The sequence below is a fragment of the Aptenodytes patagonicus genome, chromosome 1 (genome assembly GCF_965638725.1).
Source record: "Aptenodytes patagonicus chromosome 1, bAptPat1.pri.cur, whole genome shotgun sequence".
NCBI lineage: Eukaryota > Metazoa > Chordata > Aves > Sphenisciformes > Spheniscidae > Aptenodytes > Aptenodytes patagonicus.
The window spans coordinates 66567520-66595203 of record NC_134949.1 but is presented as its reverse complement, the minus strand read 5'-3'; the positions used below and the strand labels follow the sequence as shown (position 1 = coordinate 66595203).

General features: G+C 37.0%; 1 protein-coding gene across 1 annotated transcript in view; it reads right to left on the bottom strand.

Moving 5' to 3' along the window:
• Positions 1-321: 321 nt before the first annotated feature.
• MTPN (myotrophin) overlaps positions 322-27684 on the bottom strand; it is a 43293-nt gene continuing 15930 nt past the window's right edge. Inside the window, exons 2-4 of the mRNA XM_076340416.1 lie at positions 18246-18359; positions 16976-17059; positions 322-3569 (exon numbers count right to left, since the gene is read on the bottom strand). Coding sequence (XP_076196531.1) covers positions 3483-3569; positions 16976-17059; positions 18246-18359 — 285 coding nt within the window. The 3' untranslated portion in view covers positions 322-3482. The remainder of the gene's footprint in view (positions 3570-16975; positions 17060-18245; positions 18360-27684) is intronic.

Genomic DNA, 27684 nt, shown 5'->3' with positions numbered 1-27684 from the left:
CTGTCTCTCGGAATTTAACATCAATAAGAGATCTTCAATATTACGTGTTACCATTTAAGCAGGAAATGCAGACTACAAGACCAGAAAATTAATCAAACACTTTTAAATGGTTGTAATTAAGAAAACCCAAAACAAAACCAACTTGATATATTCAGTTCTCAAAGCAGCTTCCATTCCACATTTATGTCTTATAAGTATCTGAAGATTTTAATCACTGTGCACGTAAGCTGGAGCTTAGATGCCTTCCAGACAAATAAAAAATTGTAGCCAGAGATTAATAAAACACAGAAGCAGAAAAGGAAATAACACTCCACATTCTCATATCGCACAATTCAATTTTATTCCATTCATTCTTGCAACACAAACTTAAAAATACTGTATCATTTAGCATTCTGATGTCTATGAACCATGATAATGATGAACCCAACTATGTCAAAACAGTTAACAATGGTGAAAAGAGGAAGTCAAATATCAAAATGCACAGAGCACTAATTTTCTTCCGTCACTGCGTAGAAAGATGATTGTTTATCCATTTACAAAATATAATTAAGACAAGTTCATTTTGAAATTTTGCATGCAACACTGCAATTGCTTGACCTAGGACACTCCATTCTTACCAGCCTCTTCTACAAATAATTCAATGTTATGTTCAAGGATAAAGTTCCATTTAACTATCATGCTCCTTTTCCCATTTGCTCCCCCTTAAGAAAAAGGAGCAGAGGGTACAAAATCCAAAATATACTTAAGGTTATAACTTATTCAGCACAAATTCCAAAGGAAGAGGTTTAAGAACAGAGTGGATTTCCACGTATATGCGATTCCAGTCTGACAAAGTATTTAAATTCTGTTTATAGAATGTAAAATAATTTACAGTTTGGTATTTTCATCTAGTTAGGACCTACTCAAAGATACAGGCAGCCACCCATTATTTTTTCCACAATATAGCTAACAAATGAACAAGCCCAGTTTCTAGACAATTACAGAAGCATAAGCTTTTATTATTACTTTTTTTTTAAATCCTGGGCAAAATGATCAATCAGCTCTTATGTAGTGCAAAAAAGTATTTCTTCTTTATGAGCCAAACATTAAATGCCATCTTTTAACTATCTTGAAAGGCAGCTTGGGTATATATTACAGCCAAATTAACACTTGTCTCACTGCAGTTTGTTTGCATTTTTTTTTCCTCAAGTGAAGTAAGAAAAAATAAGGTGTCCACATAATTGTAGAAAAAGGGAGGCAAAATTGCCTCAGTGAATCACCAGAAGAGTTAGTACAAAGATGATGTTTCTTTACTTTAATAATGCTCACTTAAATGAGAGTTGAAGGGAAGGGCAGGAAAGAATACAGAGAAAAAAACCAAAAACACTATGGCCAGACAACTTGACACTAATCAACACAAAAAACTTGAATAATCAAGTTTTTCACATGAAAACAGATTGCAGTTTTCTAGACTAGTATTTTAATAGCTAAGTATTTAATAGCATAATATGGAGGCAAATTTATGCCAAAGATGGTTACTTTCATAGCTGAATAAAGAGTTAAACCTATAGTCTGTGTTCACACTATTACAATGACATGACAATCCAGCACTGATCAGAGATAAAAGAGTTCTCTTTAAATAGTCATTAAAAGCACTGTTCACCAAAAATGCTTGTTCTTTCATCAGCAGCTCATCAACTGATTTATCACCAATTTCCAACCCTTCTGCTCTTCCTTGCCACACATCTCCAAGAAGCAAAGAGTAATTGCACTGTACAGTTTACAGCCAGAGTTGATTGTTTGCTCCATTGCTTTTCTTATGGGATGTGTACATGTAAATCAGTTTCTGCTCTCCTTTTACAGTCTAAATGCAAGGCTTTTTATAGCTGAGACATTCAATCATAATATGCAACATGATTCAAGTAAAACTAAGTCTCCATTAAATATGAGTGGTAGTCACCAGCCTACTTCTACATATCCTCTCAATTTCAACAGTGATATCAAAATAATATCAGCTACTTTTGTTTAAGAATTCAGCATGAGACATTATATACATTTGTTTTCTGTATTGTGTATGTTATCAGAAAGTTTGAAATCTGTATTCCAAAAAAGAGGAAGATGTATAGTTTGTGGTACACATTTTTCTGTTATAAAACCTGTTACTCGGTTTTGGGTGAATCAGCAGTCTAATGAAAATTTTCAAGATGAAACCAGAAGCTCAGACATTCCTGAGGACCATAAGACATGACGGGAATCCCTACAACATCATTAAATATCTTCCCATGAATCATCAAGGCTGTCATAGTACTGTCATAGTTACTGGTATAGTAAATCTTATCTAAAAGTCGATGGTTAATGTGGTATGGTTGCACTGGGAACTTTCAGAACAAGCCCCACATCTTAATGAAATTCAAGAGGTTCATTCAGCCAACAATGAAACACCGATTCAGAGATATGCACAATTAAAAGTTTTTTTTTCCTCCAGTAGTAAGAGCAAGTTAAGACTTCTACTTGTACGTCTTCCTGTTCCTAACACCTGAACTTAGAAAGCTTACATGTATTTTAAAAGTTTACAGAAAAGTTTAGCAACAATATTCACCTGATAGGAATGTCTAAATAATTACTGTTCATTTTTCACATTTGACTTGATTATCCTTGCATACCAAACAGCCTATAGCTTTTGCACGTGTCTATAAATTTTATGCTGACATGGTGAGTAAAGAAATTTCGTCTTACAATCCTTTTGGATATAACTACAGTGACATTTTGAACTCTCTCAAAACCAGTTGCTTAAAACGTCTGTCCTGGACTAGAACAAACATGGGAAAGAAAAACCTCAAATTCAAGCATCCAAAAGTACCTTGGCAGATATTCTGGAGTGTAATGCAACCATGCCTCAGCTGATCTTTCCTGGTTTACTCAAGAGTCAGAAAAACATTAGTGTGACATCCAATTAGTCAATATAAAGAACAGCTCCAATAACTAGTATCAAAAGTCCTCAAAACTGCAACGTAAGCTTTAGGCAGGAGAATAAAGCTACCCACTGAGACAGAAGAGAGAAAAGCAACCCAGCCACCTAACTTTACTACACTTCAGATTATGGCAGACACTATTAGCGTGGGACTATTGTCTCCTTCACAATTAGTTTCAGGTACATAGCACAGTACTTCCATCTAAAGGAATCTTTCAACAAAAATCTTAGTACTAACCTAGGAGGTTTGCAAGCCAAAAATTCAAGATCATGGTCTGTCTTCCTTCTTCCATTTTCACTAGAAATGGGAAGAGATTGTGCACTGAAAAGAAGTCCTAGAGGGACACTGTTCATAATAGTTTTCAACCCTCTCCAAACAGATTATCTTCGATACAAGCCCCTAACTAGTCTGATTCATAAGAATTTCCCTCCCCCCAAAGTATTTAGCTGAAGAAGCTGGAAGATGCAAAGAGTGACAGACAGGCAGCAGTGTGAGGCCACAGGAGAGACATTTAAGATATCAGTCCATCCGTCACTGAAGAAGAGTTTTGATTGCCTGGTTGTCAGTGGCTTCAAAGGCAGTTAGTCCATCTGGGCCTTTCACAGTCTTATCAGCACCCTGTAAAGACATCGAGAAAGACTGTCAATTCATAAAGCCAGGCTGTATTAAGTGTGTCATAAAAGTTACTTACCTTGGATAATTATATTGATTACATACAGCTTTAGTGCAGTGCATTGTTTTCATTTAGAAACCAAACAGGCAAGATTTATGTACAAAAACTATTCGGCACGCAGCTAATCTAAATTTCAAAATTTACTTGAGAACTAGAAAAAAGTCACATAACCTTTGTCACACAGCAAGTTGCAAGATCAACAAGTTATCAATTAATCTTGGATAGAAACAGAAGGATTTTTTGTTTGTTTGTTTCCAGCAACTACTCACATGAATGCAAGAATTCAGTATTACACACCTCTTTGAAATCTATGGTGCAGCAAGCTTTTCACATGCTAAGTTAAACAGGTAACCTCTGGAAGAGCTTACTTACTAACAAATCATACTATTTTCCTTCTATATCATAAAAGACTATATTCATCTAGGACTGTGCTTCTCTCTCCCATTTTGAAAAAATCCCTATTGCTACATAGAAAAAAAACCCCAAATCATTCCAAGTCCAAAACTGATCAAGTTTGTTTTGAATAAGCTATGCCTACATGTAAAAGGCAACAAGACAGAATAGGGAGGCAACAGGAAGATAGAGGATAACAGAAATGCACCAACTAGACAAGCTGCAGAATAGTAAGCACAAACACAGCCTCAGTGCCAGAATTATGGAAGAGGAGCAAAAGAGAAGCAAAGAGCAATTAACTAGTCATGTTTGTTTTGAGTACTGTGTAGTCATATACATAAAAGTGAAAAAAGACTAAATTGTAAATAGGGTAGTTAAATAAAGGGATAAAAGTTATTAGAGAACACAGGACTCACTACAGAGATCAAGAAAGATGTTTCCTGAAAATAAGTTAGATTCCAGAACAACTCCTCTTGAGCAGATATGGAAGTCTCACTTTAAAACACGTGTATTTGCTCAATCAAGTGACAGGAAAAACACTGTGGGTGGCAAGAGCATGTACTGCAGAGGTTTGTCTTTAGTTTTACGTATAAACTCTCCATTGAGTAAGTACAAATCTCTTCTCAATTACATTACAAGGAAGGAAGTGCACAGATTAATAGTTAAGGACACCCAATAGTTTTCTAAGAACATAACGGACCTAGAATTTCAAGAGCTTCTTTACTGATAAAAGATTGTACACATAAAACCCCACTAAACTTCCATACATAATACCATGTCTGTTCCCAAGACAACTCTCAGCACACTAAACTTCCCATTGTAACTATTTCTAACATCTAATAAACTGGATCTGACATTACTAGTATTGGCAGCAAATCATAATTTTCATAACATAGAATATTTCCATCTTTGAAACCTCTACTCTCTTTAGTTGTAAATATTTAATCTGTCATTCTAAAAAGATGGCTTTACAGTGGTTTCTAAGGCAGCAGTGCTCATCCTGTGGTCCACTGGCCAAACTGATCCTGTTGCGCTGTTGCAGCCATTCATCTTCCTTGCAGCCCCTAGAGACCCTCAGTGCAAGACATGAGCTGAACAGACTGTTTTGTTTGGTGGCAGTCAGCTGTGGGACAGGGAGACAGGCTTCTAGGGAAAGAGCCTGGGAAAAGAAAATTGTCTTGAGAACTCCAGTAAAGAATTCAGAGAGGGATACTTATAATTGCAATAATTCTTTCCAGGCAGCTTACTTTATCTAGTACCTTTCAGGTAGCAGAATACAGGCATACATTTTGTGCATATGCAATAAATTCACTCCAGTGACAGGAACAATCATAACATTTACCTCTCTCCTGTCACTATGTAACATCCTTGGCCCAAACAGTATGCAGTATGCTGCAGTATCACTGTTCTGTTGGGTATGAAGGTGAGCTGAATCGGTCTCTTCCCAAGAAATGATTAATTGGTCATTGCAAACACACACTTAGACTGAAACCACTGAAACCCACTGCTTACAAAACATTTTTCCCCTAAAAAAAACGGAGAGATTTAACAGGTATTCGACAGTTATCATCTTAGTTGGCCTGGGAGAAAAAAGGCTTCTTTTGCAGGTGTTTATTTCTACTGCTAGCTAGATAATACTCTCATGCTAGGGTCCATGTGGAAATCAAAAGGGCTTCAAAGAAAGATGTTCTTTGATGTTAAACTCAGAAAACCTGAAGGAACTTAGGCCTGAAGAAAAATGGAACTATGCAGTAACTGACCTACCAGTATTCATCTTGAATCATAGTTTAAAGAACTTCAACTTATAAAACTCTCCACCAATGTATCAGCATTTAGAGTATAAAAGATGTAACTGTTAACTGAAGTAACTTTAAAGTATAAAGAGAACTTTTTGTTTAGATGTAGGACTGCTTTCCACCCTCATGCACATTTATACTTCAGAAAAGTTAGACTCGCAAGACCTGAGTTTCTAAACCAGCTTCACCTAATGTAGGATACAAGGGTCATGACTACCTAAGGAGGACACTGTTTAATAAACTCAGTGTTAATAAATTAGGAAAATGGCCCCTTAGCTAAGCAGAAAGATTCCTGCCTGCATTCAATAAAACGAAAAGGAAATAATAAAGTTCAGGTCAAAAGGACTTTAATTTTCAGAAGTACAACACTGCCTGGAAGTGAGTTTAATGAAAAGTGCATAAAAGTAAAATGATTCCACAGTATTCTCTACTTTCCCAGAGTAAAAGCTATTAATATTTTATGTTTGTGTTATGTTCTTTTCTTAAAATACACACACAAAAATATATATAAACTCTTTCTTTGGCAGGGTAATAACAAACAAGAACATTTGCCCTCTTAAGCCACTGGGCAAAGCACAAATGTTAAACATGCTCTGAAAGCAGCACAATGGCTACTAAGGTACAGTTGCAGTTCAGGAAAACAAAAACATGAAGGCAGCAGATAAAAGCAATGCAGAGCTGTCGCCAAACCCTGTGAAACTGGAACTGGGGGCACTTAATGAAGCTGGTAGATGACTGGTTTATACAGCAAGCAGCAAACTTCCAAAACAAGTTGCCAAATGAAGTTATGGAGGCAGATGTCAGCTTGTTCAAAAAGGATATGGATGAATTCATGGACAACAAGTCTATAAACACTTCTTAAAGGGGATAGATGTGTGTACCTCTAAAATCCCCAATACAACAACTATGAATGAGAGGAATAAATGGGCAGAAGTGGTCAAACTCACAACTATTCCCAAATGGCATCCCTTTTGCCACCATCAGAGGAGAAAAAACACAGTGCTAAATTGCCTAACTCAATAAGATATTTCTTATAACGCACTTTTAGTAAAAAGCAGAGATCAAATTGCATTAGATACTTTACAAAAAGCAGAACTACTTTGAAAGATGAACAAATGGATGAGATTTGTCACATCTTTTGCGACAAACTTCATCCTCCATTAGAACCATTCAAAATGGTTTAACTGTCTTTTGTAACATTGTATTGGTTACTACACTAAAAAAAAATCTTTTAAAATTACAAAATCAAAGATTCTTAAAGAAAAAAACACCGAGCAATTTAAATTTTTTTTTATATATATATATATATATATATATCTTTCTGCTTTTCAAATAGGTATCCCTTAAATCCACTATCCCTGAAAAAAATAAAAGCAAAATGAAATACAGCAACTGATGTTGCTTCAGTCCAGTTCTTAGTACTCATTACTTTTCTGTTATTTTGTTTTGTAGAAGGCTGGTACATAACACAAGCAAAATAAAAACCTGGTATTTTGGAAGACAATTCAGTTCTGACTTTGTCAAAAGCTACTAAAAATTCATTTCCTCCCCAGAGGTAGAATATCTTCCAATATTATTACATCATTTAACATTTTTAGTAATACTGAAAAGGCAGAAGTGAAAAAATGAACACAAGATATGACATTTCTGCTTCACTTGAAGTCACAACATGCTGCAAACCACTTTACTGTTTAAAATTACAAAGGCTATTTTAATATGCCTCAAATTCCTGGAAAAATATTTTAAGATTAATAAGAAGAATTAACTACTGTTAATGTAGTAGTAAGACAAGAAGCCCTACCTTTGAACGTTAAGCAGGAAGTGCTTTTTAGACTAAAGCTAATTACTTTCATGTATTACAGTAAGTCAGAGCAAAACAACATTTTCAACTGAAACTCAGATGCTGATAGAGCAGTTTTAGGTATCACTCTGCAAACCTCTATAGGTCTATTCTTGAGGATGCCTACGGTATGATATTCCACACATTTTCATAAATTTGAAATATATACTAAGATTTCCCAAAAGTATTTCTAGGCTATATACTGTGTAAGTAAGGCTTGATAGTTTAAAAAAGATTATAAAAAAGGGCAGTTTTGTAGGAATATGCAAAATGAATTCTTCAAAAGATATGTTTTAAGGATACAGTACCCTGATCTCTAGCCTGACCAAAAAAGCATGTATTAGAAAAGCATGTCTCAACTCTGACCTAGAAGGTTTACGCTACTGCTGGTAGCCATAGCACCTTACGACTGAATCCATTCTACTTTAGTAAATTCACCCATCCCTTGCTGAGGGCAGTAAAAACCATCTTCACCCATTGTGTATTTCAGTACTTGGGATCTTTCAATTTTTGAGCATTGATATGATGCTGTATTATTACTTAACCTACTATTACCAGTAGGTAAGTTTTTTGGAGGCTGATCTAGCATGCATGTAGCAGCTGTTTGTTAATCTAAACATTAAAATCTTGTGCCCAAATGGAAGGTAAAGTCTTTCCTAACATACAGAAAAGTTTCAAGTATAAAACCTCACTTTTTTTTTTTTCTTTTCCCCACTCAAGTATGTTTTACAGTTTTATAATGTATGTGCGATTTCACAGGTTCATAGAGTATCTCAAGTTGGAAGGGACTCATAAGGACCATTGAGTCCAACTCCCTGCTCCTCGCAGGACAACATTGGGGCTTTAATCCCTATAGGTGTGGAAGGAGTGACACTATTTGAATATTTTAAACATGCCAACAAAAACTTTGGTTTTGACCTTTAAGTTTAATTTACCACATTATCAATATTTTGGTTCAGTTGATATTGGGCAGGCCTGAACCATCAGAGATGAACACAACTGTGCCATAGTGAAAACCATTTAATGAATCCAATCTGTCAAAATCATGATAGCAATTGATTATGGCTGATCACTATGATTAGCACAACAGCAGTGCTTGAAAACACTCAATCATTTGTAATCTCAACTTTTGAAGTTTTCAAACTGCATCTAAGTTTCTTATAGTGTAATAAATTGAACCGAGCATTGCTGATTCCAAAATTAAAACATCTGAACAAGGCATCAGGAAGTCCTCACTGAAATGCTAACTTCAAAAGAGAGTGTGTAATAATGGCCCTTTTGAGAAACTACCTTTGTACGAGTATAATATATCTACCCTTAAGTCATGTTAGGTGTTTATCAGTAATCCTATGTACGCACTGTAATTATGAGAGCAAAGTCATAACTATTTCATTTTGTTTTAAACAATGCAAATTGTTTTATTTATGCAAAATAACTGTATGTTGGTTATATCTGGTTTTTTGAATTGGAAGAAATGTCTGAACTTGAATACCAACACAAATTATGGTAATGTGTGAAGCTACAGTTCAAAGTACTTTAATCATAAACCCATCATTCAATTCAAAATGTTTTTTTTGCTATGCTTCACAAATAAAAAAAACCACAAATAAAACCAAAATATTGGGGGTTAAATCCATGCAACCATTACAATAGGTCAACACTTGGGAAAAAAACCACCACCAAAAAAACTAAACCTAAAACGTTGTCAACAACTTCAATATTGAACGAAGGATTTACCAAAGAGTAAAAACAGCATTATAGAGCTGTTTGCTTTCTAAAGCTGCAAAATGGCTACTTAAACCTGTTGGAGTACTCATTTGCGACCACTAATGAATATTAAAATCACATTTCAAATACTTCCTGTAAAACACACCAGGAAATTCCATCAAATCATTCTTCACAGTACTTAATTCACCATTTTTGATGAATGTACTTTCCAAGGTCAAACCAAATGTTATGGGATTACCTGCCTTTCACAGAAGATCACACTTTAAACACTTGCAGGGATTCCAAGAAGAAACTTAGAGCTAAATCACTCTGTTTAGGGAGCTCTTAATACCCCTCTAGAGACAGCAGTTTGAAAAGCTAGAGTAAGTGTTATAACACAGACAAGATTAAGGAAGGAACTCTTGCAGTTTTCATATCGCTCCAGTTTTAATGTGTAGCCAAATGCTACAGGATCACCAGGTACTTTAGAAAATGTTAACTATGTCATAATTTGGAGCCATGGTTGACTCAAGACAGAATTTAATGCATTCTTGGGGGGGGGGGGGGGGGGGGGGGAGGGAAGAGGCAGGAAATAAGATCTATGAAGTCTAAACTTATCCAGAAGTAATCAGTTCCAGTTCCCTGAAAATGCACAGGATACATAGGAACATGGTATACTCTGTTTCGGCAGGCATAATATTCTAGGCTTTCGTACTTCTACCTGTGAAACCCCTTCTCATTGAGCATGCAGCTACAGCTCCTTTTTCAAGCATCTATTTCACTTCACTTCTCACCTCCTTAAAGTCTCATCCCACCTAAAGTTATAGCTGAATGTTACTTTCCATACAAAGATCAAACCCATTGTTATTAACCCAAATTGGTATTTGGATTTTGCCCAGCCCATTTCTACATAAAGATTTTTAGTATTTATTTTCATTGCTAAAATAAAGCAATGAGAAGCTTTCTTTTCTTAGAAAATGCATATGTTTAATTACAAATACATTTCCCAGGCAATGAAACTGTGCATGCAAACAACATGATTTCCTGTGATCAAGTACTTCCAAACAGAGGCCTCCCAACATAAGCTTCTAGTCAAATTTAAATTTCCACAGATCTTATACTGCACAGTTAAGGAATACAGACTTGCATGGAAACAAAAAAAGGAATACAGCTGTGGCAAAAGTTATGCAAGGGCTAGATAACCTTTAGCCTTGACTTTTTTTTTTCCAGAAAAGAAGTTGTAAGGATGCATTAATCCTTCAGATACGACAATATCCCAGGTACCTGCTGTGAAACTACAATAGCTGGTGTTTCTTTAACTTACCAAAACCCGTAAAAATCAAACCAGGCTTTCAAAATGATGATGACAAATAGGCTTCCAAAAATATTTTCCCCACAGTTCATCAGGAATAAACATGAAGTTTGGTAATGGAAAGAAAGACTACATGTGCCTTTGCAACTAATAGTATAAGGCAAGTGTGGGTATAAGGGACACTACAGGGCTAACTAAAGGGACTTCAGCTTCATTCTTCCCACCTGTTCCATATCTCTTATCCTCAAATTTCATCTGAAATTCATCCATCCCTTACAAAAACAGTGCCACAGAGACAGCTGAGCAAGCATTTAGTATGCGGCAACAAGCAAACACCATCTGCCATTTACAAAGGAACAACACAGACTAGGTGAATAGTAAAACAGAGAAACTGGGTTCTATTGTACATCTACAAAAACTGTAATCAAACCCAGAAGACCACCCTCTGGAACAGGTAGGTCACACTGCAAAAGCACTGAAAGAATTTCTAAGGCAGCAGCTGAAGTGAAGCTGAAGATACCTCAGTTCTGTCTCTTGATTTGCCACCAGTGTTTCTCCAATTCCATAAACTAACACAAGGCACTAAATCCGCAACAGAACTTTAATTTGGAGGCCTCAACTGGCAGGAAACTAACTACAGAAAATTAACTTGCAACAGGGACAAATGAACAGGGCAAATGCCAGGCCTGTTGCAAGGAAGCAGTAGGAATATGCAGGTAAGAGTATTAAGAGACTGAACAGTATCACCTGTTCTGCAGGCAACTAACCTTTGCATTGGCTTAGCTGCAACATGGGACTGCAGCCTAACATTGGTAGACAACGTGCTCATCTCACTCACTGATGGGACAGTATGGCAAGAAAGACTGCGTACAAGCACTCTTTCACTCTTATGTGATTAAAACTGCTGCAGACCACCACAAATGAAACTTCTGAAGACAACTCAAGTATCTGGCTGGGGAGATTTAAACGTGACTGCACATTGGCTGTATGTTACAAAGCATCCAGTGGAAATGCCTGCTTAATTAGCCCCCCCCCCCATCTCCACAGACCCATGTCAATCCTGACAAGGTTACTGATGAGGTTGTTTTTTGTAAGGTCTTGCTGGATTCCTCACTCATTTCCAAATGCTGCAATACAAAAATCCATTTTAGGGGACTGGTGATAGTGTAGAGACTCCTTATACCATTGAATGTTTTGTCTTGTCAAACTACAGCCTCAAAAACTGCTTTAACACTAGAATATTTCAAATTGCCCAAGGAAAGGACCATTTACAGATCATATACCACAATTTTCCACTTTGTTTCTTCAGAAAGCAGTATATTAAATTATATCTCCCTACAGTTATGAATGCCCAAAACAGTTATTCAAGTTAAGAGTTAAGGTTGCTAGTAAGATCCTTTGATTTTCAGAAAGGAGTTTATTTTATATACATTCAAGCTCCTGAGAGCCATGAGATTTAGATACAGGGTATGCAATGCAACACAACTCTCCCACCAACAGTAATTTTATTCAGAAGCTGACCAAACCTAGCCACAGCTTCCATAATGGCGGTGATACTACAACATGACAAACAATGTACAGTTCTATTCCAGAGACTTGAACTCCAGCATGATGGAAAGTTGAATATATTAAGGAATGGCAGACACTGAAGTTGGCTGATGGAAGGTCTTCGAGAACAAGTCAGACAGTCATCTACTAGAACAGCGGCATTCTTAAAAATGACTTGAAGATAACCTCTTGGGGTCCCTTCTAGACTTTTTAAAAATTATTTAATCTGCATGTTAGATGTAGTCCAACCTGATTTATCTATACTTTTCCCCAACATGTTCCTACAAATACTGCAGAATAAAAGTAGAAAGTTCTGCTTTTGAGACAGAGGGCTTGTCCAAGGTATCACCCTGCTATGGTACTGCCAAACCAGATTGGTGCTTCAGGGAGCTCTTGAAAATTTGAAACATCTCTCTCCCTCCACTGTCTTCACATAAAACTTCACATGTGCACAGCTCCCAGAGGAAGCCTGCTTCCTCAGAAGCTGTGAAACCATTTGCTTCTGACACATTGCTAACTCCAGTGAACGAGAACTGGTTATCTGGTTGGGGCAATAGCAAGAATGGCTGGGAGCACTACTTGGAAGTTAGAATTGGCTTTCTACCACTTCTCAGAAGATATCAAAATGACAAAGAGCTAGTAGTTTAGGACTAAGAGCAACATCTTTAGTTTTGTTCCTGTAGTCACTCCAAATGTAGTGTAACAGTTAAGTTTACCATAAGAAAGGAAAATACAGTTAGTGTTACCTGTGTGTCCAATAAATGAATATAATTAGCATAACAATTCTTGCTTTAATATAAGAAAAAACTAAATTGGTCCATCAGCTTTATAATTAATAACTGAGCTTCTGAGAAAAGAAGCATCTTATCTCCAGACCAATGAAAGAACTATCTTTGAACTTGTCTTTACAGTGTCCATTCTGAACTCTTATGCTGAAAAGGGTAATAAGGAACAGAATTAGAACTATTTCAAGTCATCCTAGCACCCTATGCTAACCTTGGAAATTTCCCCCCAACTTACCAGTAAAAGAGCAATGTATATGAAGGACAAAGCCTGACACATCACACCCAGTGGATCAGCCAGATTTCAATGGATTATTAAAAGCTTTGTAGCCCAGTTGTCATAACTACATGCCTAAAAAATCCTAATCCTCAACTCTTTCTTTTTATGACCTTAAATATTCCACCACATTTCAAATGCAGATCTGTGTAAAGCCATCACAGGTGCTGGAGCATGTCCAAAGAGCAGCAATGAAGCTGGTGAAGGGTCTGGAGAACAAGTCTTATGAGGAGCAGCTGAGGGAACTGGGGTTGTTTAGCCTGGAGAAAAGGAGGCTCAGGGGAGACCTTATCACACTCTACAACTACCTGAAAGGAGGTTGTAGCGAGGTGGGTGTCAGTCTCTTCTCCCAAGTAACAAGTGATAGCACGAGAGGAAATGGCCTCAAGTTGCACCAGGGGAGGTTTAGATTGGATATTAGGAAAAATTTCTTCACCAAAAGGATTGTCAAGCACAGGAACAGGCTGCCCAGGGAAGTGGTGGAGTCACCATCCCTGGAGGTATTTAAAAGACGTGTAGATGTGGTGCTTAGGGACATGGTTTAGTGGTGGACTTGGTAGTGTTAGGTTTACGGTTGCACTGGATCTTAAGGGTCTTTTCCAACATAAATGATTCTACAATTCTATCAGTTCAGCTGTATACGGGCTGCCAGTGATTCCCAGATAAACCACCAGCCTTCACTATTCCAAAAAGTCATTTGTATTTTAGACACAGTGTCATCACAACATTCAACTTCCACGTGTGATAAGCATTAGCTAAGAACCCCAAAACAGTCCTTTCTGAGGAATAACAAGAGTAACAAACCGTGCTTTATCATCGGAAAGCCTTGTTGAAAGTTACTTGAAATTGCATAAAACAAATTGCTGCTTTAAGGGACAACAGTTGGTGTAACGACTTGAAACTATTAGTATCATCTACAGAAAATTGTATTAGTCATGTGACATGTACATTAAAAACTTTTGTAGAGACTGAACCAATAAGAGCCAGCATAGGTCCCCCAGTACTTTTCAAGTTAAGCTCTTAGGAGTATAAACTCTTTCTAATATGAGCTTAGAAGAAGCTTGGCTGTGTTTCACTGTGCAACTGCATGATCACCAGTATCAACAACAGAAAGCACAGGTTTGCAGCAGCCCAGGCTACTTCAGCTTAAGACCAAGGGGCCACTCTAATCATTCTAGTCAGTTTAAGAACTTAGAATCTTGATTCAGTGTCTCTACTATTTACATGTATTTATTATCCTCTGAAAGTGAATTATGCCCAAATACTTTTAATGCTTTTACTGCTTTCAGTGGAAGATTGTTTAAAGAACAATGGCTCTGTGGTCACACTACACGAAAGAGTAACCAGCTTACTTTCATCAGATGAATGAATCTTCCACAGTATCAGGAAGTTTACAAAAATCCTGGATTTTTTGTATTTGGTACTTTTATTAAGGTACATTTTTTGTATTTTATGTCCAATTAACATGTGAAACTTTTTTTGAACACCCCTCCTCCTCTCAAGAGCTCAAAAGTCTCACATGAAAGGTTTACGAACATCCCCACAATTCATATACTGTAGAAGGCAGTACAGAATGTCAGCTTAAAACAATTCAATTTCCAAATCAACAGCTGCATCCAACATGGAATTATTTATATTAAATCTAATCTTAGCAGGTGAAGAGGAACAATCTTATTCCTTACATAATTTTAACTTGATCAAACTGCTAACTTTTTTTATATTTGTGGTATGCAAGCAGACTAAGGAGACATGCACCACTGTTCATCGGTTCTCAAAACTTGTGAAAGTACAAAAAAATATTAATTATTTTTGTTTTCCTGTTTAAAAAAAATACATTAAGGAGGTTATTGACTTCTAGTCCAACAGCTTAAGGAATATTCTATGACAGAGGCCACATATGCAAGAGATCAACTAACAGGGTAAATGAAGGTAGTTGAAAGTAGATACATGTAAAATAATGAAGCTTCTTAGCAGTAAGTAGAAGTGTAGTATTTACAAAAGCAACAAAGAACAGCTTTGAAGAAAAATCTTAAATATATTGGTCTATCATTTGCATTTGCAGTTCCACTATTTACATACACTAACATCAGACATTCAATATTTGTCCTGCATTTGGAGTAACAATAAATACACCCCACTCCAAAAATAACTAGGAAGAACATTAAACAGTCAAAGTGAAACAGTCAGTAATTTTTAGAACTTTCAATAAGGGTTGAACTACCTGATCTCCCAGGTATCTGCTATCAGAGAACATATGAAATCAGACTACGTTACAAAAAAGATGTGACAGCAGATGTTCAAACAAGGGTTATAACTGTATTAAGAGAAAGAACAACCTCGTAATAGATCTGCCTCAAACAGAATGAGCTGATGAGCAAAGTTCCAGTTCATAAATATTTCATCAGCTAGGCCATGTGAATGGAAGCAGATGTGGTACAACATTTAGCTCTGCATGAAGAAATCTGAAAATATAAGCTTTCCCAAACTATCCAGTTGCAGTAACATTTTTCTAACCTCATCCCCTAGTCCAAGTTCTTATAACATTCTGCACATCTTTGTAAGATTGCCTCATCTTTATGGCTATTGAACTTAACCAATTCCATTCAAATTGTATCAAGTATAGAGATTAATACATTTTCTCAAGACAGAGACTACAATGAATGCACAACCCAATTGTCTATTGCCAGACAATTCATGTGTCAACTCAAGTTTTGAGGCATCTTATTTACTATTTGAGAACTTATTTAGAATGCAAAACACATCAAAACAGAAATGGAAAGAAATACAACATGGGATAAAGGATACCTTTTTTTGTAATGGCTATATAATGATCCTAAATGAAGGATCAGTCCTCACAACAAATTTAAGCAAGTCAGATGCACCATTTGAATCCTAAATTAACAGTCACAGCATTTCTTCAGATAGGCATAACTAACATTAGGCAGGATCAGAGAAGTGAAAAAAAAGTGAAATTCATGCAGCATTAAGGCAGTTAAGGAAAACTATTTTACCTTGAAAGTGGCATATGAAAACATTACACAGCATGAAATCCTTTGGCCAAATGATTTAAGTGGGTTCATATACTGAAAATGCACTGTTAACCTCCTTTTTTCAAAGTAAGTGAGGTGTAACAAGAACGGGCACATATGAATGCTTGAATTAACTACTGCTTTGTAAAATGGATCACCTTTGTAATATGAATCAAAGGGAGAACAGAAACAGATTAAGCTTATTCTCCCCAGGACAAAATTTACAAGCTCTGTAACAGATAAAGCTTGTCTTCCTATTTTACTTCCCCTCACTCTGCCAGCCCAGATGGGTTTTCAGTCATCTGGCAAAAGCAGAGGGAAGCTGCACCTCTGAGCAGCTTCACAGTGGAGATTCCATCACATGAAACACTTAAGCAGCTGCCAAAGCTAAATCCCACTCCTCACATCTGCTGAAGGATGCATTTTTTTTCTTGCCTGATTTGCTGTTAATTGCTCTCTAGCTGGAGCTCACAATACTCTTAGTGGTCACACTATTACTTTTGCTACACTGCAAAAGTCCTGGAACTTTCTCCTTCAACTATCTTCATAATCAGAGTACCCTCTCTGGTTTAGCCACAAACAGCATTTGTTTGAAGTCCTGAACTTACCTGGAGCATCATAATCTTAAGAAAAATCATAGTAATACACTTCGCTATTGGTATCTCACCTTTGACAGAAGCAATTTCACACAGGAAACATGGCCCTCATAGACTGCTGATAGGAGTGGTGTGATATTATGTTTGTCTGGAGCCTGTAAATTGAGACACAGTTACTTGAAGCACAATTTCACACAGCATTAAAAGGTTTCACTTAACTTTTTAATTTTGTTTTGTCAACAGTAGTGTGAAGGTAAGGATTTAAGAATATTATCCAGAAATGCATTCCCTCAGAAGTTTTTTACTCTCCTTTTTAAAAAGAAAAGTCATTGTTTAAAAAACAGTCAGGTAACAGCAAGATATTTCTTCCATAAGACTTCCAGGTATCCTAATGTTTATTTATTTTTTTTAAGGCCAATGACAGAAATTGCAGGGTTGCAGCTGACAAATTTTGCCCAGTGTAAAAACAGTACTCCTAACTCTCACATTTCTCAGCCAGCCTGACTTCAGAAACCAGTTTTGGCTGAAACATTGTTTGGGCTGTCTTCTCCTCTCTAAACTATAGTCCCGGAAAAAATAAGAAATGGAGCAACTGAAATGTTCTTATTTTTTCCTCCATTTTTTCTTCCTCTCCAGTTAGAACTCCTGAGGAAGAGATAATCTTTCCAGGCACCAAGGAAAAAATCCAAGCCATTTTGTTAAGGAGTAAAGCTGTGTTGTACATTAACTTTCAAGACAAGCATTCTAAAGCACAGCATTTGGGGTGTATGGTTAAAGTATTTAGAAACTTCACTTTATGGAGAACTACACTGTTTTGAAGTGCCAATACAGCCCAGCCAAGTCTTTTCATGACAAAAAGCCATGCATTTCAAGCTACAACAAAATGACTAAGTTTGTACAAGTAAGAATGTCTCCCAAAAAGAGAGAAGCACACCGATTTAAACAGTCGATCCTGCCCTGGCCCAGGATGCATTGCACTGTCTTCTGAAGTCCCTTCCAACAGATGTAATATGTATTTCATGCAAACTTTCTTTAGATGTGATTACTGGATTTATTTTTCTAATCATGGTCAAACTAAAACTTTTTTATAGCTACAAACAACTTTTCCTAGTGTGTCCAAAAAGAACAGAAACATTTAATAAACATAATTTTAAGCTTCTAACCTCTAGGAGACCACCTCTAAAATATTTTTAAATGCATCAAATTGTTTAGTTTGATCTAAGTCTTTCAGTAACCATTTAGGCACTTATACCAATCCTTTATATGTGTGTGTGTTGGGGGAGGTGGGGGGAGGAGAAGACCCTAAGACCCTAACATCTGTTTGCAAATTGATGTACATACATTAATATCAGCTCCTTTCAATAGCAGAAATTCCAGAATCTCAAGCTGTCCACAGTCTGCTGCATAGTGAAGAGGCTTCCTCCCACCTTCAAGTGTCCGGTTGACATCTTCACCCTTCAATGTAAACATAATCTAATAAGCAAAATTTTAGAGCTAACACACCAAGAGCAGCTTGAAAAAAATCCAACGCCTTCAAATCTGCTGAAGAATGTTCCATCCAAATATTTAAGTAATTGCCCAAGGAAAATGAAAATTAAGTTGCTCGATTTCCTTTCCCTTATCTATGCATTTAAGACCGTAAGACAACCTTGGCCCTTCCTTCCACACTGCATCTCAAGTGTAGTGAGTACCCAAGTGCACTAGGTAACTCATGTGATTAAAAAAAAATCATTAGAGCTTGTAAAAAAATGCTCACATTTGCTCATTTTGCTTCTCCTTCCCCCAACTGGGATCCTAGTTATCTGGCTAAGTTACTTTACCTGCTTCTACACATTGAAGTTTTGCACACTGAGAAACCAGACGCATAGAAATAAGTCAGCATCATAGCTACTAGCAAGTGAGTACAGACTATTCATAACTTAAAACCCAAATATGAAACTGTCCATTCTGTTTTATAAATAGCACCTGCCAATTCTACATGACAAAAAAGTCTGAAGACAGTCAACCAAATCAGGACACAGGAAGTTGTATTCTAATGCCACTCGTACTAGTGGATTGAGACATCTCTTAAGGCGTAAACAAAATTTAATTTAGTGAGTGCCTAATCAGCTTTGTTTCTTCACCTTGGGTTGTGCAACTAAGGATAAACTCATTTGCTGCACTTCAGTAATGATGAGAAGTCACTGGAAACCAAATACTGACAAGCTATGTGGTAAGTGACTTCTTGTTCATATGTGCAAGTAATGTTAGTATTTTAGGTAGTGGCTAAATTTAGCATCGTACCTCAAGTCCTGCATCTCTACAGAAAAACAATCAGAAGAATTTCAGCTGCAACACCAATTCATACTTCTCTACTGAGCCCCTGCAGTTCCCTCACTCCTGCCCCAAATCTCTAGGAAAGTTCACAGAATAGACAGCTTGACATATATCTTCCAGATATCACCTCGCTTCTAAGAACGGAAGAGGAGATTATCAGAAGGAAATCTTATTCTGCATTTGATGTTCTATATTATCAGTTTCATACTACCAGCCAAATAACAAGATGACCTCAGAATTCTCCTCTCCTATCAATACAATATTCAATTCTTCTCCTAATATACTCTGCTGAAAGTCAAAGCAACACAACAGTGTTTAAACTTCAGGTGTTTAAAGTTGAAACACCATGCATTCTGTGGTCTCAGAGGTCAGAACCTGGTTCTCACACCATTGAAGGTTCTGGCTTCAAAGTAGCATGAAGTAGCAGCAAGTAACACAATGAGAAAAACTGCAACTGCTGTTACTGACCCTGAAATATGGCTATGGCTTCTGAAGCGTGTTGGACATCAGGAAAAAGATAGCTTTACTTTTATCTATGATTTTCAGAACAGCAACAAGTTGCACTTCTAAACAAAGTCCAGCTTTAGCTACGTGGACTACCAACACTGTACAATAGTTTATAAAGTAAAATTCCAATACGACTAACTGAATGTCTAACTCTTTATCTGCAACAACTTTACTGGTAAACAGTACTGTGATGTAACTTCTCTTTTGCTGAATTTCAGTACAAAATGTTGGTGAGGCTATGTTAACAACTGTGTTCCAAAAAAAAAAAAAATCATCCAGATCACAGCACACTAACAGCATATACTTAGCTTATCTAGGAAGTTAAGCTCTACCCATATTCTTATTCACACCTTGCCACTTCCCGTCAATTTAAAAACAACTGGCATTTAAATAACACATGATGTTTGCAGATCCATAAGGATTGGGATTCATAAGTTCAGGAAGTCAACCATGTAAAAGCCACGCAATCACTACCTCGAAACAGGCTCTAAGAAGTCTTGTAATGTCTGATGCATGCCAAGACATGGTAAATAAGGGGGTAAAGGAGAAGGACAAGAAAGCTAAGTCCTGGGATAGCACAAAGTAAAGCTACAAAGTTCACATTCAAAAAGGAATTTAGAATCATCATGTCTTAAGATTAAGACAGTCCAACAAAGCTCCCCTTCCTTTAGCTTATAAATATTATTTGGCTTATTGGCTTACATTACAGGATTTTTTTTTTTCTCCTTCTTTTTGAAGACTATACCACAGATCCCTCTGTTCTCTCCTAAGCTAGTTGTGGAATAAATTCCTGCTGGACAGTGAACTTTTGGAATGAAAAAAAAAACCAACACAAAACCAAAAACCACACACAATACCCAAATACCAAGTTTTCTAAGTTTCCCTTAAAGATGATGAAAGCTTGTTTATAGGGGACTACCTAGCAAAAACATCTGCAAAGATGTCCCAAACACAGACTACATGGATTTGAATACTAGCACTGAGAAAATATATCAACAGCATTCAAAGTCAAACATCAGAATGTTTTAGTCCAAATTAACAAAGATATCCGATAAGTTACAAAAAATAAAAAAAACCCAAGTACTCCTAGGTTCTGCAATAAACAAAGTCAAATATCTAATTGTTTCATGGGTGTGAAAAGCCACTGTAAAAGAGATCACTGAATGTTATAAAACTTCATTTGGCCTTTCCTACTCCCAGTCTAAGACATATAGAAGTAGGAAGGGAAGACAAATCAATCCATTCCATATACAGGGATCAAACTCTGGCACAAGCACCTGCTTTAAATGCAGTCTCTAACACACATGTCAGAAAACTCGCAGGACTCTTCATAGGTAATTTCTCTCTGGCCTTTAGATCTCCTATTTATATTGCCTGGGGCATCTCCCCCATAGGAAGAGCAGTGGTCTCCAAAGTGGAGTGTGAAAACCTGGAGAGGTGTGCAAGATAATCCATTGAGGTGTGAGAAGAAACTATTTTTTTCACTGCAGAAATAGTATTTATTTAATCTTTATCTCATCTTTAATTTTCATTTTTGGGTATGTTTTATAATGTACGTAATAGTACAGTAGTACATGTATATAATTTATAAATAAATATACAGATATCGGTGGTGCATGCTCTAATTTTTTTACTGACGGGGTGCACGATCAAAAGGGTTTGGAGACCACTGGTCTAGAGGTCTATCTGTATCCATGGAAACAAATTAATTCTTTTTCAGAGGGAGTTTCATGCTGGAAGACTAAACTGTTTCAGTGGAAATTTTATAGGTCAACTAAAAAACCCCTAAGCCTCACACCTACACACAAATTTTTCAGATTAAAGACAAGCTGTTATAAAACTCACAAGAATATACTTAGAGTTACACTTTTGCAAAGAGAAAGCGCCTTTAGGCATGGAAATACCAACTTTTAATAGAATTTCAATTAAAGATATAAAGTTTCAATCTTTATCTACACCAGCTGCCATTTATGTGCTTAATTAAGTCTCCAAGATACAAGTTGCATATAAAATCACCTATAAAATGGGAAAGTCAGAAAACTGCTTGAACCCTCATGATCCAAACTGGTAGTACACTGGTACTACCAAAGACAGTAGTTACTACAGCTGCAACAATAAATCTTTTACCTGGCTAGACAGTGATGTGAAACACATCTAACATCCTAGATAAGGTTGTCAAAGATTATGTAAACAAGCTGCTGTTCTCTTTTAAGCTTAGGATAATACAATCCTGTGGGTGTTCGATTCTTGTCTTCACTGGATGAGCACTCCAAGTTGGATTCTCTTGCTCTTCCACTTTAAGTATCCCGTTCAGCTAAGCCAGGACAGGTGTTGACTTACATGGGCAGTCGGGTTCTCAGTTTTGATAGACTGGCCAGCCATAACAGATCACATTTTATATAGGAAATGCATCTTCTCTATATGGTAGCATCTAAAAAGCGAATGACTAGAGAATTCAAGGATTCACATTAGCAAAGAAATTATATACTGTAGCTATAGCAACAAGCTCCAAATGCCAAGTCACATCTTCATACGATAAAAGAAAATCTAAGCATAAGATTTGAGCCCCCTCTCATAAATAAGGCAGCTCTGGTGAAGGTGTGGCTAATTATGCCAACAGAATGAGACAAAGTCTCTCAAGCCCTCTAACAGGCTGAGGCAAGAAACAGCACAGGAAGTAAAGATTCAAAGAAAAGTTATCTCTATGTAAAGTTTTCTGAAATTACTGTGCTTTTGAATAATATTGGCCAAAGACATCATACTGAATATTATGGACTTTGGTATCAGCAATCTTATCAGGTGACGATTCTCAATACTGACCTCTGAGACCGCAAAGTAACCAATATTTTGGTAGGCTGAAACTAAGACTGTACTAAATAGCTGCTAAAGTTTTTCTTTAAAAAAAGACCATACTCTGCATAGGCATATGGTCAGAACCCACATGAACTGCCAAAGAGCAGCATTTTTCCTTTACGCCAGCAGGAATAAAATCTTATGTATATTAGACAAAGTGACAGAACAATTCTCCCAGGAAGTTTTATGGGACTTTTGCCATCTTCTAGAGTCTAACAGAGCAGCAACAACATTAATAGTTATGAAGGTACTTCGAAGGAGACGTAATTAAGTCAGAATCAAAGAATCATATCAACTTCAAAATAAAATATACCTTCAGTCAAAGGCCACACCTCTCCTGAAAGAAGATTATTTATTTTCACTTTCTAGAGTGGACCTACAAATTCACTAACAATTGTGCAAATGTTTGTGCAAAGCCTCAGAAAAGAATTTGCCCTTGCAAAAGAAGAGACACGATCACCTCTTTAACGCCCTTCCAGAATACATTGAGTTTACCTAGTCAGACATTTAAGGCTAAGTCTGGCACATCAGTAATGTTTTTCTTTGCAGATCAAAGACCTAGAGCACCAGCTATGCAATAACATTAAAAATCGGTTCAACACATGAAACATCAGAACCAGCAGTTAGCAGGTATCTGCTTTAATCTCCCCTATTAAAATCTGATTACAGGTAAAGAAAAGCCTTTCCGTGAATCTCCAATTACTAAACAAGACAGCATGAAAGAAGATTTTTATAACATGTTGATCTTATGTCCTACTCGGAAAACTCACATACATGGGTAACAGCAGAATATCCATTTAGAAGGACTTTAAGTATCAGCTGCATTTGAAAGCTGGGTATCAACTTTTCACTTAAGGACAGGAAAATAAAAACTTGAAGCTCAGTTCTAAATACTTTCAAGAGTTTTCTCTGCTTTTTAAATAACTAATAGTAGGGTTCATTATAGCGTCCTCCGAATGCAGCTATCACCCACTTTCTATAATGGAGCAATTCAATCCATAAAAAGATCTGTTCTAACTAATGTCTTGAGTACTTAAGTTACTCTTGAACTTAATTCTTCCACTACACTCCACCACACACATTTTCCTTGCTCTGCCTTTTCTTGCCAATATACCTACACAAAAACCCTGGTTGTGTCTCATATCCTTTTCCAGTTTAACTCCAGTCAAGCTTTAGCTTTTTTAGTTCCATCCCTGCACACCCTGGGAGAGGGCCTACGTTCTTCCTGGGTACCCACCCTCAATTCCACTTTTCATGTTCCCCCTCTTTGTATCTGAGCTCAGAGAGGAGTTCCCTGACAGCCAAGCTACCCTCCTGTCAAGCCTGCTGGATGTCCCAGAGTAATTTGGAAGGATCTGCACCTTAACAGCTGCCTTGAATAAGTTCTGCCAAATTCTCTTTTGCAGTCCTAGTTAAAAGAATGAATCAGATTTCACTGACTTTGTCCCTAATGCACATTATGACATCAGCTCATTGAAAATGTTGAATGAACAAGTTTAGTCATAAATTACAAGTTCTAAAGCTCATTATTTTCCAGGCAGATGATTTAACCACACCAAACTGACACTGTCCTTGAACAGCCCCCACCTTTTCTGTAGGCTCTATTACACAGACTATATTCCATGCCTCCCTTGGTCTAGCTTTACCTGCTAACTCCCTCCTTTCCCAGTTCCTGCCAGTTTCAAAAGCATCAACACTTAAAGCCAAATGAGCTAAACTAAACTCATCTAGTGCCGCTCTAGCATCCCTACAGCACACTCCATATGCTTCAATCACAGGCATACTTTGCAGTGGCACACCAACTGAAACCAAATCTGAGCCAGCTATTCACTCGGGCACTGTGGTTTGACAGTAATGTTGCTCTAGAACACTAGTGCCGTGCTATTAATGTCACAGCTCACCCATCAGTTTAGCACCGATTTTCTCTTGTGTAGCAGTTACAGTACCACTACTCCTAGCCACAGTTTGATCCTTCCCACCTCTGCATCAGAATTAGTGGCTGAACAATGAATCCAATGAGGGAACTAATCAGTCTGAGAATTAACTTGATCATTTTCTTCTTCCCAGCTGAATATGTTCCATCATCTGATTCACCACTTGGCACCTGAACACACCAGAAATAAGTAGCTAGGATTTACACTGCAGTTCTGCCACAGGAATAGAAACTGAAAATTGTGACCTCGTTAAGTCCTATTGCATAGGTTAACTGTATTAGTAGAGCAGAATCTGTAATACTGGTGGCATTAAAATGCTCTTTCAGATTCAGAAAGAACTCCATATCCCCATCTGTACTTATTCTGTCATGCAGAAATAACTTCATCTCCCCATTTCATGCACTCCTTTCATTCCAGTTTTAATGAAGGAAACCACATTCCATGCAGTCAGATGTCCTTAGAGCACAGGGAAGCATCGTACAAGAGCTACACTACTGAGTAATTCCTGTCTCCATTATTCTGGAAAAAGATGAACTCACTGTACAGTCTGCTGCATTACTTCCATCTCTTCACATATAAAGGACAGCCATTCTTATAGAGTATTAGATAACTCTGACATTTTAAATATAGCAATAACTTTATTGTTGTTGTCTGAGTGGGAAAAAGGAAGAGTGAAAAATCCTCTTTCTATAAAGAAAGGTTTAAGTCCTATGGATGAGATATTTGGAATATCTTACTGCATATTGAGAATACTACTTCCGAACACTTCATATTTTACTATCTCCCCCCCAGACCTTTGTTCACACTGGTTGTATTTGTTTTTAAAAATTCAACAAAGAGATTAAGTGAGATAGTTCATCAGAAGTATTTTCAACCAATCTCATTATACAGATCTATAGCATAAGATGTTAAGAATTCAACTCGCAGAAAGCAGGAGCGTCTCGGGTTTTGAGCATTTATATTCCTCAGGTGTAGGAACAATAGGCAAATATGTGTGGATGAAAGAAAAGTAAAATTTAGGTATTGTATCTTTTTGTTTCTTTGTCACATCACAGTGCATGGCCTTTGTATCAGAAGGATCACATGTGTAATATTCCTTTATGCAACGTTAGCAACATTCTTCACTTTAAAGCACATGGTGTAACAAAAAAAATCCTCCTGGGATTTTATGCCAGAAGAAACATTTGAAAACAAACAGGTGAAATTCAGTGTAGCATCTGCTTTCTGTGTTCATCCTCATGAGATGTCTTTTTTTTTTTTTAAAGAAATTCCTAGTAGATAGCTAGGTAAGCTTTGATACACCCAACAGCAATGATGGAGGTGTAAATGAAATGTAAAATCTTTCTTACATTGTGATATTGTAAATCCAGAGATCCCCCCCGATTGAAAATACCATGGTCCCAATTTAATTTAACTTTATAAAATGAAACTGGCAGAAGTAAACTAATTTATGCTGTTGGATACAATCTGAAGACATATTTTGCCATAATAGAAACTATATTGGTATCCACTGAATGAAATCTTTCCTTCCAGTCTAACTCATTTTTAGTTTTTTACACCTAACTATTTGCCTGAAAGAGTAAGTTTCATGTTTTTAAGTGGAACATAGATAACCTGAACTTTGAAATCACTTAAGAGCCATCTGAAGGGAGAGCAAGCTTGGACAAACCACACCTTGAAAAAATTATTAGCCATATACTCAAACAGGGTTTAGCAGACAATCTTGCACTCCCACAATGGGGATGTGGGGGGTATGGAGGAAGTAGTGTATATTAATCTTCCCCTAATACTCTCCTTCCTTTGCTCAACGTTTGAGTCAGCTCACACCCCTTCAATCATTCCCCAGTATAACTTTTTCCAGATTCATCCATCTCTGGAAAGACTAAAAAAAAACCAACAAAAAACAAACAACATGTAAGTACTCTGAAGATAATACATTTAGCTATCTTTGTCATTCTACTTGTATTCTCAAAATGGTTGTATTTTAAGTATTTAAGCCAAAGTTCACTGCTTAACCTGTGTTTCAGTTGTATGTTCACAGACTTTTCAACTGTTTACTGCTGTCACATGTCAGCTCTGGGTCTTACCTAATTCAAAAGTTACCTCTCTAACACTGCAGATCTAAACACCTTGACTGAGAATCCTTAAAAACAATACAGCAGAAACAACTGAAAAAACCCCTATTTTCTACATACTTTTATTCTTCAAGGTCAATCATTCTACAGTTTCTAAAATGATTGTGAGCTAAGAATACTGTAAGTCAAACAAAAACTTCTACCTTTATTCTACTTGCTGTAAGAGTAAAAACATAAGATGATCTTTTTACATAACTAATCCATGGGTCATAAACACTGGCGGTAATGAGGGAAAACTCAAATACCATGCTTCCCGAGACCTGACTAATAATCTGAAAATATAAGGACAGTTTAATTCTACAAGCTTGTAAGTCTACTGACTCATGGAATCACAGACTATTTAAGGCTAAACGGGAACTCTGGAGGTTATCCAGTCTAACATCTGCCCGAAGTAGGTCCAATCAGATCAGGCTGCTCAGGACATTGCCCAGCTGAGTTCCATAGACCTCCAAGGATGGAGGATTCTGCAGGCTGTCTAGGCAAAAGCCCTTCCCAAGGTTTGATCATCCTCACGGTAAAATATTTTTCTCTTATACCTAACTGGAATTTCTTACATTCCAACTGGAACTGTTGCCTCTTACACTTTCACTGTGCACCTCTAAGCAAACTTCTCTATATCCCGCCCTCGGTACAGAAAGACAACAATAAAATCTTCTCTTTATCTTTTCTTCAGGCAAAAAAACCCCAAACCACCACAATTCTAACAGCATCTCCTTGTATATGTCCTCAGGAATCCTGATGGCCCCCAAACTCTTGACTCTGAACATGTTACAGTCTGTCAATACCTTTCTTGTACTAGGAAGCCCAGAACTGGACACAGTACTCATATGCAGCCTCAGAATTGGTAAGAAGGGAAAAAATTCCTTCAACCTGCTGGCTGTTTTCTTGCTAATACAGCCCAGTATGCTGCTGGCCTTCCATAATGCAAAGGCACACTGCAGACTCGTCTGCAGCTTGATGTCCACCAGGACCCTGAAGTCCTTTTCTAAAAAGCTGCTACCTAGCCAATTAGTCCCCAGCTTGTACAGGTGCATG